This window comes from Phocoena phocoena, chromosome 10 (assembly GCF_963924675.1).
Source record: "Phocoena phocoena chromosome 10, mPhoPho1.1, whole genome shotgun sequence".
Classification (NCBI taxonomy): domain Eukaryota; kingdom Metazoa; phylum Chordata; class Mammalia; order Artiodactyla; family Phocoenidae; genus Phocoena; species Phocoena phocoena.
Window position 1 is genome coordinate 85,359,933 of NC_089228.1, and position 15,719 is coordinate 85,375,651.

The 15,719-nt window shown below is 44.8% G+C and overlaps 1 protein-coding gene and 2 pseudogenes across 1 annotated transcript in view; 2 read left to right on the forward strand and 1 right to left on the reverse strand.

Annotated features, from left to right (window-relative positions):
* The window catches only part of LOC136128832 (cytidine monophosphate-N-acetylneuraminic acid hydroxylase), a 50,183-nt gene that overhangs the window by 10,884 nt on the left and 23,580 nt on the right, over positions 1 to 15,719 (forward strand). Inside the window, exons 3-4 of the mRNA XM_065884773.1 lie at positions 7,743 to 7,852; positions 10,110 to 10,300. Coding sequence (XP_065740845.1) covers positions 7,743 to 7,852; positions 10,110 to 10,300 — 301 coding nt within the window. The remainder of the gene's footprint in view (positions 1 to 7,742; positions 7,853 to 10,109; positions 10,301 to 15,719) is intronic.
* Positions 5,169 to 6,601, forward strand: LOC136129779 (myc-associated zinc finger protein-like; annotated as a pseudogene).
* Positions 13,014 to 13,880, reverse strand: LOC136129786 (tissue alpha-L-fucosidase-like; annotated as a pseudogene).

Genomic DNA, 15,719 nt, shown 5'->3' on the forward strand with positions numbered 1-15,719 from the left:
GAACCAGGGAATACTAAACTGCAGTTAGAGGAAGTGGACTAGAAGTACACGTGGTAACATGAATGCATCTTAAAAACAGGGTATTGAGTGAAAAGGACGAAGAAACAGACTGGAGACCCAATACTGTTTATAGAAACTAAAGATGCACATATACAATATAATACGTATTTTGCACGACCCTTCAAATTGTAGCCTGTAGGGGAGGAGGGGGAAATAAGAGTGGGAAACAGAGATAAAGGGAATAAGTAAGTAAGTAAGTAAGTAGCTTTGCCTGGGCCGAATATCATGTGTCATGAACTGAAAAATATGATTAGCACAGTCGTCCTTACTTGAGGTACTAAATGAATGAATGAGTCCATTATTCATTCATCCATTCTTTAATATATATTACATTACAGTCCATTTTCTAGAATGAACCAGTTTTTATTCCCTCTAACTAGTTAATAAGCCTGCCTTTTCTCTTCATGCCTTACCAGCTCAGGGCATTCTTAATTTTTCAGACTTTCCTTGTTTGAGTCAAAAAGAGCATTGTTGTTTTAAATTACACTTGTTTCTCAAATATGTTGCTAATATTTTCCAAACACGTTTGCCAATTTTCTTTGGTGGTAGAACTTTTTCATTTTACATTTGTATCTATTCAGATTTTCCATTGGACTTGTTTCCATTGCTATTAAACTTAGAAGTCCTCCCTTTTTTTTTTTTTTTTTTTTTTTGCGGTACACGGGCCCCTCACTGTTGTGGCCTCTCCTGTTGCGGAGCACAGGCTCCGGACGCGCAGGCTCAGCGGCCATGGCTCACGGGCCCAGCCGCTCCACGGCATGTGGGATCCTCCCAGACCGGGGCACGAACCCGTGTCCCCTGCATCGGCAGGCGGACTCTCAACCACTGCGCCACCAGGGAAGCCCGAAGTCCTCCCTTTGATATTCTATTTTTTCATACTTTTTAACCACTTGGTTGCTTTTCTTTGTGTCTTTAATCAACTGGAATACTTAGCTAACCTGTTGCACAGCACCATTCTTAGCTAGCCCTTCCTTTTCCACCAATCTATGATCCCTCTCTTAGAATATTAAACTGTTATTTAATTAGGATCCTCTCCTTGACCGTCCTTATGCCAATAATCAATGATTTAATTATTATAGTTTTCTAAAATGTTTTTGCTCTAATTCTTCTTCATCATTCTTCCTTGTAAAAAGATTTTAATGAATTCCATTTGTTTGTTCCTCTGGATAAATATTCAGTTACAACCCAAATAACCTAGATTGCATCAGTTTGTGCAGTCAAAAGAAGGATGACACATTCACCTGCTTTATAGAGGCAGGGAGTTGGCAGATGTTATGCTTTACTTCCATGCATAAATGCATTATCTTTGTGCAAGGGGCATAAAAACTTTTATGGTGTTTGCTTTGAAATAACAGTTAAGAGTTACAGACTCTTATTTTTTTCTGCTTTTCTTGAGAGAGAACAATTCTAAAGAAGGAAAATCCTTAAGAGTGGATATCAATGCAGTTTTCTGAGAGGCTTCCATAATACCTTGTATTTTTGAAATGGTATTTGCTAGTATATAATTTTGTTTGTCCAATACTGAACTTTCTTTTTAACTCTTCATTCTTTGAAGGTAAAATAATTGCCGTAATAATTATATTATTTTTTAAATCCCTTCTCTGTGCCAGGCATAGTGCTAGACCCTACAGGATTTATTATATAACTCTGCAAAGTATGTATCATAAGCCTATTTTACAGATCAGGAAACTGCATCCCAGGTTGCCGATAATAGGCAGCCCAGTCATAATCCCAACCCAGATGTTTCCAAATCCAGCATTCTTTCTATTTCACGACAATGTTTTCTGGCAATCATATAGCCTGGAAATAATAATAAGATGTATCTTTATTATATCACTTGCATTTTCAAGGACATAGTTTAATAAGAATAGTGCTATTAAGCATCCTTTGTGTGTTCCTGATTTTATTAAGAATGCCAATTGTGTTTTACTATTAAATAAGTTGATAACTATTACTAGGAAAAATATTAATTAATATGCTTCTATTAAATTCTTAAGCAATATTCAAAAGGTATAAAAATAACAGAGTGAACAGCCATGTGCCCAGTGCTCAGCTTAAGACATAAAACATTAACAGCAGAAGATCTTTAAATACCTTTCCTTGATCATGTTACATATCCCCTCATCCCCCAGAGGTAATCACTCTTCTGAATTTGGGGTTTCAGGATAGCGATTCTTATTTATTGTATTAGTTATATTCACAAAAGGAAAAAAGATGGCCCCCTCAAATTTGGATAATTTGTAGAGCATGTTTTCATCAAAGGATATTTTATAAGGTGTGGATGTGGGAGAATCACAGGGAAGGTGGAGTAACCTGGAGTTGATAACAGCCAAATTATCTGTCTTTAGGCCCAAAGGGATGAGGGGGGAGCAGTTTCCAGAATCTGGAAGAAGAGAGAGTCATAAAGAATTGGCTTCTATGAGATAAGCAGTGACCTCTGTCCATGCCCAGAGCATAACTAGTTCAAGGTGACCTTACAGGGAAAGAGCCAGAGGTATAAGTGACCCAACCTCACTGAGTTCTCTTACCATCTCACCCTGAAGCTTCCCAATAGCCAAACTCACCTAAAAGGAGGAGAGTGTGGGAGCCCTTTGATGTGGTCCAGCTAAGTCAACCTCCTGAAGGAGGCAGTAGGTGGACAAGGGTGCAGACAGGTAGAGAAGAAGGGGTTTGTAGGGACCAGCTGAAGCTATCTGGTGCGATCATGTTTCTAGCTTTTAAAGTGCTCTTTTAAAAATGAAAAAGTAATATACTTTATTTGGGGCTTTTGTTGAGATAATCTTATATCTAAATTTCCCAACTTGAGGTGCCCAGTCTGGGCAGGAGCAGTGCCTGGGTTGGGAGAGGGGGCTGTGCACCCCAAGAGAGTCTTGGGAGACATGGAATGATGACCATTAATTAATCAATTAACTCAACAGATATTTAACAAGTGCCAATTGTGAGTCAGGCAACGTTCTTGGCACACTACTGACAGAGCATCAAACAAACCACGATGCTAGCTCTCACAGAGCTCATAGTCTTATAGCGGAGACAGACCATAAACAAACAATATACAATATGTCCAGTGGCAATAGGGCTAGGAAGAAAAAAATGAGGGTAGAGGGCTGGAGAGTGCTCTTTGAGATGGAGTGGTCAGAAAGCCCTGTCTGATAATATGACAGCTGAGTCCCAAATGAAGCCAGGTAGTGGGCAGTGCTGTGATACTGAGGAGAGCTTTCCAAGGAGATCGTCTAAATGTGTCATCAGTGTGTCAGGGGCAGAGAGGGAGAATATGTAGCCACGAGGGTGAAGCTAGGGTAGTGAGAGAGCAAAACAGACTTTAGGGGAGGTAATTCTTTAAGTTTTCAACTCTTCTTTATTACAGTCCCTCAAGTTGACCTTGAAAATTGAAATTTGACAGCATATATAAGTTTTCGTTTTCAACTATTAGGGAATATTAAAAAATGCACCATTTTTCATTTTAGGGGTAATTTTTACCTCAGTTTCTTCCATTAGCAGTTGTCTTAAAGTGAGTATAATTATTCATTCAGAAAGTGTAGGCAAAATATTTTTTTTATATGCTTTGAAGAAAGTAGGAAAATGCTTGGCTTTGAGGGCAGGGCAATGATGCCATTTCCACAGGGACTGCTTTGGTCTAAGACCTCATTTGCTTTCATTGAGCAGTTAGTAAAATTGCTGGCACTTATTAGGATGACTGTCCTTGGAGGTGGCTGGGGTTATAGATAAAAACACTGAAGAATGGAGAAGTCAAGTAAGTTGTCCAAGGTCATCCAGCTATTAAGCTATTAAGTGGGAGAGTGAGGGCTCCAAACAGGCCATCTTTCTCCTGAGTGCATGTCCATCAGTTGTTTGCTGATGGCCTCCCAAAACAATGGGGAGGGCTCTCAAATATGGTCCTGCCTCCCTCCAATTGATCTTCTCCATGTGTCTCACAGTGGTCTTCCTAAAATTAAGTTCTGATTTTAATACTCCCTTCTTATAGCATTTAGATATTGCTTTCAGCCATTGTAATAGAAAACGCAAATAACAGTGGCCCAATCATATCTGAGGTTTTCTTACATCACAAGAAGTTGGAAAACAGGCAGTCTTGGGCATTACGGCTGTTGGTTAATCAAGGAGCCAGGCTCCTTCTGTCTTCCCATTCTGTCATGCTTAGTATCTGACTTTTTTCCTCAGGGTCTCAAGATGGCTTCTGCTCCTCCAAGCATGGCAACCAAGTTTCACACAAGCATGGCGGGGGGAAGATGAAGGGTGAACAGTCCAGATCCGTTGAGTTTGTTCCTCTTTGTCAGGAAAATAAACGTGTTCCTGGAAGTCCCACTAGTACACTTCTGCTCACATCTCACTGGGCAGAACTATATAAACTGTACGTAGAGCTATGGCCACTCATAATTGCAAGGGGGCCTGGGAAATCATGATCTTTAGATAGGTGTATCACCACTCCTTAAAAAAAAAATTAGATGCTAATAGTAAAGAAGGAGAAAATAGATTTTGTGCAAGCCACCAGCACATCTGCTACAATTGCTTAAAATTCTTCATTGACCCCTCATTGCCACAAGATAAAATCCAAACTCCTCCTTAGCAGGGAATCTAGGGTCCTTCATGACTTTCTCTGACCTACCTGTCTATCCTGGCCTGGCTCAAACACCATTTTCCTCGGTCATAAATGAGTAGTCACCTTGTGCATATCAAGCTCTCTCATGCCTCTATGCCTTTACACATGCTGTTGTCTCATCCTGTTTGCTTCACATCATCATATTTCTTTAGTTGGGCCCAGATGCCTCATCTTTCAAGTCTAGCTGGAGCATTACCTCCTATTTGAAATCTGCTTTGACTCTTAGAACCAAACTAGGTACTCCTTCCTAGACACTGCCATAGCACCTTGAACTCATCTCTAGCAATTATTCATTTGATGGTAATGAAGCTGTTGGTGTGTGGCTGTGTCCCTGATACACCTGAGATCTCATGAGTTCCTTAAGTGTAATATGAAGAAAGAAATGAATGGGGCGCCCTCCCCGAGGCGCCGCCGGGCGAGCTGCGCAGCTGGGGCGGAGGCTGTTTCCTCGCTCCCCGCACCCGCCCAGCCAGGCTCCAACCGCCGCAGCCCGCGCCCCCGGCCCCAGCTGAGCCCCGCCGTGGCGGAGGCCATGTTCCCCGTGTTCCCTAGTACGGTGCTGCGGCCTGGACTGGGCCTGGACTGCCGGGGGAGTGGGGGGTGGGCGGCCTCTTGAACTCCTTCCTGCCACCTGAGGGTCACTCCCAGAACCCCCCGCAGGTCGGGGCTGAGCTCCAGCCCGGCCTCTTTGCCTCCCAGGGCTGCGCCCAGAGTCCATTCCAGGCCGCGCCGGCGCCCCCACCCACGCTCCAGGCCCCGGCGGCCGAGCGCCTCCAGGTGGACTTACTCCGAGTTCTCGCCGCCGCTCAGGAGTCCGCCGCGGCCGCCGCCGTTGCTGCTGCGCCCCCGGCCCCGGCCGCCGCCTCCACTGTGGACCCAGCAGTTCTGAAGCAGCCCCCGGCGTCCCCTCCGCCGCCCCTGCGGGTGTCGGCGCCCGCCGCCGAGGCCGCGCCCCCTGCCTCTGCTGCCACCATCGCCGTAGCTGCGGCCACCGCCGTCGTTGCCCCAACCGCGACGGTCGCTGTGGCCCCAGTCGCATCCGCATTGGAGAAGCAGCGTAGAGCAAGGGGCCCTACCTCTGCGCCCTGTGCGCCAAGGAGTTCAAGAACGGCTACAGCCTCCGGAGGCACGACGCCATCCACACGGGAGCCAAAGCCAGCCGGGTCCCCTCGGGTGCTATGAAGATGCCCACCATGGGCCCCTGAGCCTCCTGAACGTGCCCCAGCTGAGCGGAGCTGGCGGCCGAGCGGCTGCAGTGGCCGCGGGTGCCGTGGGTGCGGTGGAAAGCGCATGCAGAAGAACCACGCCTGCAAGATGTGCGGCGAGGCCTTCCGCGACGTCTACCACCAGAACCGACAGAAGGACCGCAGGAGCTACCACGTGTGCTAACACGACGGCGCAGTGCACAAGCCCTACAGCTGCTCCCACTGTGGCAAGAGCTTCCCCCCGGCGGGATCACCTCAACAGTCATGTCAGACAAGTGCACTCAACAGACCGGCCCTTCAGATGTGAGAACTGCGAGGCAGCTTTTGCTACGAAGATCAAGGATTGACTGCGGGTCCGCACAGTACGACACGAAGAGAAGGCGCCGGGTCATGTGCGTGGCAAGACGTTGAGCTCGGCTTATATTTCGGACCACATGAAGGTGCGTAGCCAGGGCCCTCACCACGTCCGTGTGCTCCGCAACAAAGGCTTCACCACGGCAGCATACGGGCTGACCTCATCCTGTGCAAGCTGTGCAGCGTGCCCTGCGAGACCCTGCCCAGCTGGCCGGCCACAGCCCACCAGCTGAGGGGGACCCCTGCACCCACCTGGTACAAGTGAGGCCTGTCCAATGGTGGCGGCAGCCCCTCCCAGAGCTGTGGCTCCTCGGGGGCCGAGGGCGTGCGTGTGAGCTCTCAGCCACTTCCCTCCCAGCCCTGGTGAGCTCCAAGTTGGCGCGGGGGAGAGGGGAGAATGGAGGAAAGTCCCTCGGTACCATCTCCTCTTCCCCTGTCTCTTCCCACCAACTCCTCACTACTTGCCCTGCCAACCAAGGAGCCTCCAGAAGGAAAGGAGGAAGAAGTGTTTTCTTAGGGGAATTTGCTGGGTTTTAACGATTTGTTTCTCCTGCCCCTGATTTCTCCCTGTCAGACCTGACCCCATATGCACACCTGGTCCCTCAGTCGTGTTGAAGCCCCCTGGACAGTGGGCAGGGGTGGCAGAGGACAGGAGCAGCCACTGCCCTCGCCCCCTCTCCTCTCTGTAACCCCCTGCCCTGCCCTTCCAGGGATTTGTGAGCCTTTCCCTCGGTGGTCCTCCTTGCTCTCCTCCTTCCAGTGTCCCCCTACTGTCTGCTGCCCCTCCCTGGGGAGTTGGTGCTTTTTGTTTTTTCCAGGAGGAGGGAGGAGAGGAAGGAAGGAAATTAAAGATTCTGCCCCAGAGAGGGGGAAAGGTGAGATTTGAGAAGGGGCCGAAGCAGGGAAGACACAGTTTGTACCTTCATAAGGTGAGGTTGTTTGGGGTCAGGCCCTAAACATCATCCTGCTTGAGAATCTGTCAGGGGGAAACAAGTCAAGGGGAGCAAAAGAAGGAGCCACTAGGGTCAGAGGTAGGGCAAGAGATGGAATCTTAGGGGGCCATGGTAAATGTGGGGATCCAGGGACTAGAGGTGCTTCCTGGGGGTGGGGGGAATGCAGCCACAGTGTCTCCCCCTTCCCTCTTCCGCCCCAGCTCCACCCCTGGCCTTTTCTTTTCATCCCTTCCCCTGCGACAGAAGCTGTGGCCCTGGCCATGTCATCGTGTTCCTGTGTCCCCTGCATGTTCCCCACCCTTCACCCCCTCCTTTTATGCAGACCCTATTAACAATAAATTTTAAATTAAAAAAAAAAAAGAAATGAATGGGTGATGGTCTTCAGCCCTCATCTCAGTAGACGTTGCTTGACCCAAATGAGCATTGCCTTTTGTTTTTATTTTCCTTTGACTTTTGTACTCTGTGTACCTGAGCCATGCATTTCCATTTCAGTGATGCTTTTTAAGTCATTTCTGTTATTGTTGTTAATCCAGATTTGTTCCCATTTGGTTCTAGTTGTGGAAAAGAATGAAGAAAATGGACTTTTGTTTCTAGAGCTGAATCCTCCTAACCCCTGGGATTCAGAGCCCAGATCTCCTGAAGATTTGGCTTTTGGGGAAGTGCAGGTAAGGAAACATTAAATTGTAATAATCTTAAAAACAAAAATAGAACTAAGATTTCCTCTTATATATATATTTACATCCTGTATTACCTTGAATATTCTTGGAGGTGGCTGGTTAGGACATATAATATAGTTATTCTGAACTCTTGAGCAAATTTTTTAGGAACCCCCAGAACTTGCCAGGAATTACAAGGAAATACATCCAGAAAGAAACAAAACAAAAAATCTTTTAGCGGAGGTCCCAGAGGAGAGTCATGCAAAACTACTGGCGGAAGTTCAGAAATTGCCCTTGATACCAAATCACTATCAGGTAAAACGGCCAGTTGTATATTTCTGCACATTGCACTGAGAACTTTACAAACCTTCTTGTGCATTCTCCTACCTTTAGAAGAGAGTTTGCTCCAGAGAAAACACTTTGATCAATCAAAAATTAAATTTTCTGGAGTATTTGAGAATCTTTTCATTTGAGAAAATGGGCTGTTACTTTTTTGAGGAAACAAATGGGAACCTATTAGAATAGGCATAATCACCTGAATTTGATTTCTTTTTATTTTTTTATAGATTTATTTATTTATTTTTGGCTGCGCTGGGTCTTCGTTGCTGCACGTGGGTTTTTCTCTAGTTGCAGAGAGTGAGGGCTACTCTTCGCTGTGGTGCGTGGGCTTCTCATTGCGGTGGCTGCTCTTGTTGCGGAGCACGGGCTCTGGGCGTGTGGGCTCAGTAGTTGTGGCTCGATGGCTCTAGAGAGCAGGCTCAGTAGTTGTGGTGCACGGGCTTAGTTGCTTCGCGGCATGTGGGATCTTCCCGGACCAAGGCTCCAACCCATGTCCCCTGCATCAGCAGGAGGGTTCTTAACCACTGCGCCACTAGGGAAGCCCTGATTTCTTGACCTCTCCTTACCCTCTTTATTGGCTTTTCACACTGGAGTTTCTATTACCTTATCTCTGCTCCTGGTGTTTTCCTTTTTCCTGTGGATATGCCAGATCAGGGGAAGGAAGTGAGGGATTGATTTAGAATCCTCTAGTCTATGCCAGTCTCTAAGTCACTGTTTATAGCCATTCTCAGAGGATCCTGACATCCTGAGTGAGTCAGCAGGTAATTTAGAAGAGAAAGCCTTACAAGCCTGTTTAGCCAGGCTGCATGGCTATGCCAACCCAATCTCGGGTGGCCTCAGCCTGCAGCGTCTTGAAGCAGAATCTCAGTTCCCTGACCAGAGATTGAAGCCAGGCCACGGCAGTGAGAGCACTGAATGCTAACCACTAGACCATGAGGGCCAGTGACAAGGCCTTGGCTTGTCTGCTTTGTAGAAATAAATTTCAACAAGAGACGAAAAGTAGTGAAACAAGTAAAGTTTTTATTAGGGGGAAGAATGTACATGTGAATAAACACACATGAGTGGGCTCAGAGAGAGATAGTTGTCCCTTCGTGGTAGTTTAAATCACTTATATCGGGCATTTCTTCTGGGTTTCCTCTGGCCAGTCATCTTGCTTTGCCTGGCTCTGAGTCTGTATTTGGTTATAACTCAGGGTCCTCCCCTGTGTGTGTGTGCATCTCTTAGCCAAGATGGTTTCTAGTCCAGAGGCCTATGGGAAGGTTGACATCACCTACTGTGGGGTGGCGCCCCTCCCTTTCTGGCCCCCCGAGGAGCCTTTCTGCACAGATGTAGTCAGGAAGTTCTCCCTGACCTCGAGAATGAGGTATATGTGGTCTCTTTATCTCTTATCTGGGCAGGACTCAGCTCCTCTCTGCTCCAGCTATTATCTTTGTCTTGGAGTATCTGTCCACAGGCGACAAACTCCAGCTGCTCAGCCTGGGGCCCATCTATCTCCTGCCTTAAACCCACCAGGAATCATTCATTCGTGTACCTATTCCCAGCCACTCCAGCATTTAAATCCCCAAGTGTGTGCCGTAACATCTCTAATTGCCCTTCCTTGTAAACTGTGCTTTGAAGGACTGGCCACAAACGCTATTCTGCAGTGCAGACTGTAAATAAATATTTAGGAGCTAATTTAAAGAGTAGGGCTGGGTAAATCAATTGGTTTGACACCTAAAACCCACCATGAACGCTTCTATTCTACTAAACTAGTGACCTGTGCTGAGAGCTGTATTCTGCATAAACGCTCCTGCTGGGTCTCACTTGCATCCTGTTTCACTGAACAGACTTAGGAGCCAAGTTCTCCAACGTGACTTGTCAGCTAAGCAGCCGAGTTCATTTTTGCCGGTGATGATGTAATAACCTGAATCTCGCTGTCTTCCGACAGATAACATACCTGACTCATGCCTGCATGGACCTCCGGCTGGGGGACAAGAGGATGGTGTTCGACCCTTGGTTAATCGGTCCTGCTTTTGCCCGAGGATGGTGGTTACTGCATGAGCCTCCATCTGACTGGCTGGAGAGGCTGTACCAAGCGGACCTGATTTACATCAGTCACATGCACTCAGACCATCTGAGGTAATGAAGTCTGAGCACTCTGAAGAAAATGCTGCAGTAAAGGCATCGCTGGTTTTCAGGTTCTTTTGCAATCACTGCTCATTTTGAGGTAGATTCAGTTGGGCTGATGATGAGAGGACTAATTTAGATAAATGCTCACATTTGCAGAGCATAATTTTTAAAGTGCTTTCACGCTTTATACCACTGGGAATGCGAAAGGAGCTATTGTGGGAAGGAGGACAGGGGTTAATAACCCTCCACCCTCTCACTTCCCACCCTCAGGGTACTTGGTGAAAGTCTAGGTTTAAGGATTATTAATGTTGACTCCCTTTTTTTTTGCGGTACGCGGGCCTCTCACTGCTGTGGCCTCTTCCATTGCGGAGCACAGGCTCCGGACGCGCAGGCTCAGCGGCCATGGCTCACGGGCCCAGCCGCTCCGCGGCATGCGGGATCTTCCCAGACCGGGGCACAGTCCCCTGCATCGGCAGGCAGGCTCTCAACCACTGCGCCACCAGGGAAGCCCCCCTTTTTTAGTTCAACATTTATGGTAGGAATCAGCACACGTTCCCTATGAAGGGCCAGGGTGTAACTATTTTCGGCTTCGCAAGCCATATGGTTGGTGTTGCAGTGACACAGTTCTGCTGTTGTGGCACCAAAGCAGCCATAAACGGTCCTGAATCAGCCTGACTGTCTTCTAATAAACCTTATTTATGGACGATGACATGTGAATACCATAAAATTTTAATGTGTCAAATAGGGCAAATAGGATTGCCCTTCTGATTTCCTTTTCAACCACTTAAAAGGGTAAAAGGTTTTCTTAGCTTACAGCAGCAGGTCGCTGTGGTTTGCCAACTCCTGATTCGTAGCACTTCAACAACACTGAGCTCCCAGCTTTTGAACCCTGAGTCCACTTCATCCTTCATTGAAACCAGAGCCATGTGATACTAAGGATAGGAACTGAACTTCCTTAACCCCAGCAATCAAAAAGGAGGAAGAGGAACTTGGATTTACAAAACCACACACGTTTGTGAATTAACTGTTACCAGAAGAGGCAGGGTCATATTCCCAATCCCCTGGTGTCATTTCTGGGTCCTGTTCATGTTTATTCAGAAGCTTGTGTCACGACTGCTGGCTGCCAGTGTAAACATCTAGCAGTGCCCACAGTGTTCTAAAATGAAGCAACTTCACCGTATTTTTTTCTGTGACTTTATATGACAAAGTTCACATGAAGGACATACTTTGATCGAAATGTCCATGGTGAGGGAAAATATGTTGTTTGCTGGACCCTTGATTTTTCTATTGAAAGCATATGAGATCTCTAAGGCACGAGTATGTTCTCCTTTTTTTAAGGAAACGGTTTAAAAACAAGTAATTAACTGCTTTAGTAACAAATTACCTGCAACACACTTAAAAATTGAACATCACCCACTGGGATATTGTGGTGCCACAATTAAAAATCGACTTGTCTACTGCACAATACCTTTGTTCCATACAAGCTTCTGGAATCAAACACATACAACTGCAGAATTATGAGAGGCCTGGGTTCATGCATTGTATAATAACAGTATTGTGTGGTACTAATTTCATATAGCTTGTATAGAGAGAACAGTATCACATAAACCAGGTGATTGCTTTATAGTACCTGTTACAAGATGCCATTGCCTAAGGTCCTGATGAGGGACATTCCATGAGAAAGTCCTGAATTTTAGGGAAGATAAGAACTTTTCAAGTCACTTAGCCCAGTTATTTCTCAACCACTGTCCTGAAAACCAGTTTCATTTTAATTTCAGGGAATTGTGTGGGCACAGTTGCCAGGCATTAAACGCTGGTCCTCTACTGTAGTATCACAGTGCATTGGTTGTGTAGTGTACCGTGAATAGTTTATTACTGAAAGTTACCGAAACTTAGAGTTTTCACTCCTTTGAGTTTATTTCTCTGATATAGAATAGACCCTTACTTTTTGACTCTTACCTAGTCAACTAATAAACACCAAAGTCATTTGTCCCCAGTCCTCTTGTCTGACCTTGATTTACTGAATAAAACCTCCTTTATTTACAAAAACAAGGGGGAAAGGCCAATGTGCTTTAGAAAAGTCTTTTTTTTTTTTGGTAGAAAATAATTTGATGTACAAATTTATTTATTTGATTATATTAAAGAAAGCAGGACAGAATCACATTCATTTTCTTCCTAGTATCACTGTAAACAGACTGAATTTCAGAGCTCTTAGTTTGCTTTGGAAACTTCTAAAAAGCTGCCTGTTAGCAGCCTAGGAAGCATTTTCCTTCCCCTCCAGTATCTCTTGCTCCTGGGGGTAGGTGCGGGTAATTGGTCACATTTGATGCTAAATAAATAGCATGTGGTGGATTTTGCCAAATCCTTTTCATCTCCTCCCATAGGCAACGGGATGACTTGGCTTATTCTTGATCTGAAGTCATTTGAATAAACAAGCAGGTTATGAAACACAGAATGGAGTGAAGTTTCCATCGTAGATAATTCCCAAAGTTAGGATGAACTTAACTGTTCAATCCCTTCTGCTGATCAGAGAGAGAGATGCTAGCAATGGATCTCAGATCTTTGATCCTGTGAGACATCAGCGTAACATAATCCATTCCTTTTATTAAAATGCGTTGGAAAAGAGATGTGTGAGTAGACAAGAGTAGTTGATTACAGTGATGGTACTATAAAAGGAAAGTCAAAGTGTAGGCAGTGTCCCTTTCTTGTTGAACTCCAGTGGTCACTCCACTCCTGTCAGCTTTACAGTCCAAGCAAACTCAGTCGGAAGAGCAGAGGGTGGTAACTGGGACAGCTACATGAGGAGACCTTTACCTGGATTTGTGGACCACTTCATATCATTTTCGATTCCCAGCTTTGTTCACTCTGTAGTCGAAGTAGTTATGGGGGTTTTAAGGCTTAAGATTCCATCTTCTGGCCAGTGCAGGAAAATGGCATAAACAGCTGATCCTTTTGAGGTATACCACACAGAGGTCGTGTTTTTTTCAGATTGTACCCTCCATGGTTTGGAGGCATAGATAGCCTCCCCATTGATGCTCAGCCACTCCCCAACAGCAAGAAGCCTTTCTTGGAAGATGCGAGCAATCAGTCCATCTTTAGTTGGTCCAATGTTGAGAAGATAGTTGCCTCCCAAACTTACTGTCTGAATCAGTTCCGAAATGTTTTGAGATTCACTTGTGATGTCACCCATTGCCATGTTGTGACGATAGCCCCAGGACAGCTTGTCTGTTGAGGTGCACATCTCCCACTTGTGATCTGGCAAGGTCTCTGGCTTGAATTTATCTTGACAGTTGTAGTATCGTCCATGGCAACAGTAAATGACCTCATAGGCCATTTACTATGACCACATCCTTAACTGGCCTATCACTGTAGAGCAAGCAAGAAAATTTGTAGAGTTCCAATAAGTATCAGGACATTCCCACTCTCCATCAGACCAAATCAAGTCAGGTTTGTACCTGTTTAAGGCTTGTAAGTAACAAGACCCAGCATTCGAATACAAATCTGCCAGATGCCAGATCCTCTTCAGGGTCCGGCAGACCATGTTGCCCTTCTTCAAGGCCCTGCTAACAAGGTTATATAGCTCTGGCATTGTTTTCACACGGACAAAATGCTATGTTTTGAAGTCATTTTTCTTACCACATAGGTAGAGAGGATGGAACCATTCTAAGAGTGGGTGATAGAGTCCATAGCATATGTTCCTCTTTCGGATGGCTGTTCCCAACTCACCAACCAAATCACGATGGGGCCCCAGATCCTTAGAGTTCCAGTTCCAAGACACAGGACTTGGCCAGTTTTTGAAGCCTTTGTGATGCTTTGTTGTCAGGACTACATACCTGCTGGTGTTGGAGGGTCTCCTGCAGAGGTGGGGGCTGGCTGAGGGCAAGGACACTGACAGCAGAAGTTCTGGGCTAGAAAACAGTCTTTAGTCAAAGAAATGTGATTTATTATGTTAATATATGAGTATCGTAATGGATGATATTATTAATAGATGACAGTAAGAATTGTTAACAATTTAGAAATTGCAAAGCAATAAACATCCATTTTAGAATAACTTATCCTAACTCCTAAAGTCCTTTAAAGTAGAAGATTTAGGTGGTTCACCCAGAGACTGAAGACGTGTTCAAAGAATCCTTGATTTTTTGAATCCTTTGTTTTTAGAGAAGAAAACCTACTGATTTTTTTCGCCTGGATTCTACTTATTTAATATAGTTCTGGAACTTGAATATTAGTGAAGTTAATAAGTGCTGATATGCTGATTTTGTTTATACTTTTCTTACTATTAAATATCTTATTTCACCTGACATTATACTCTATGCACAAGTCTGATTCTTAAACCAGATAGTACATTCATTAAAGTTGGAATTGCCTTCTTTTTTTTTTTTGAACCTTTTATTTTATGTTGTAGTAGAGTTGATTAACAATGTTGTGCTAGTTTCAGGTGTACAGCAAAGCGAATCAGTTATACATATACATGTATCTATTCTTTTTCAAATTCTTTTCCCATTTAGGTTGTTACATAATATTGAGCAGAGTTCCCTGTGCTGTACAGTAGGTCCTTGTTGGTTATCCATTTTAAATATAGCAGTGTGTACATGTCAATCTCAAATTGTCTTCTAATAGAAGAAGCACTAAGTTTAGGATCAGAAAACCTGAATTTGAATACCAATTTACTATCTGTTAGTCATGTATTTCTGAATATGTGTCCTCATTTATTAAAAGCAAACAAAAAATTAGAGGTTTTTTTGGTGAGAATCAAATAAAATAACGTGAAAGTGCCTAGCACCATGACTGATATATAATAGGTATCTAAACAGCCATTTATTTGTTTATTATTCATGTTTTACCATACCCCACAGTGGTATATAATTCTTTTATGTAATGAATTCTCAGAAATGAGAATTGACAATCTATGTAGGTACTAAAAAAATGCTTGGATGGTTAATGGTGGGTGTACTGAGTTGGGATTACTACAAATGCTGAATGTCATTTTCCTCTACACTAGATTTTACTGTCTTGCCTACCTGCTAACCAACTCTCCTAAAGGACAAAGAACTCATTCTTTATACCACAGTGTGACTGTCAACCTTTGATGGTTGAAAAACCGTCTCCAGTGATGGGCAGTTCATAGGTTCTTCTTGTTTAATGGCCAAGACCTTTCTCTTATTGGGAGCTGCTAGTTGAGGGATGAGAAAAAATGAAGATCATGGAGACCTTCACCTACCAGAAACCTCTTCAGCAGGACTTTTCCACTCTGCAACTTCTGTTAGAACTACCCTTGCTCAAAGCAGCATCAGTGTGGAAGATGGAATTTGCACTCCTGGTTTGATATATACACTGTGGTATATGGTATGTTCTCACAATAAAGAGAAATCTCCTAGGAAACTCCCCTCATTGTTACAGTCAACCTTGAGAAAAAACTCTTCTTTTG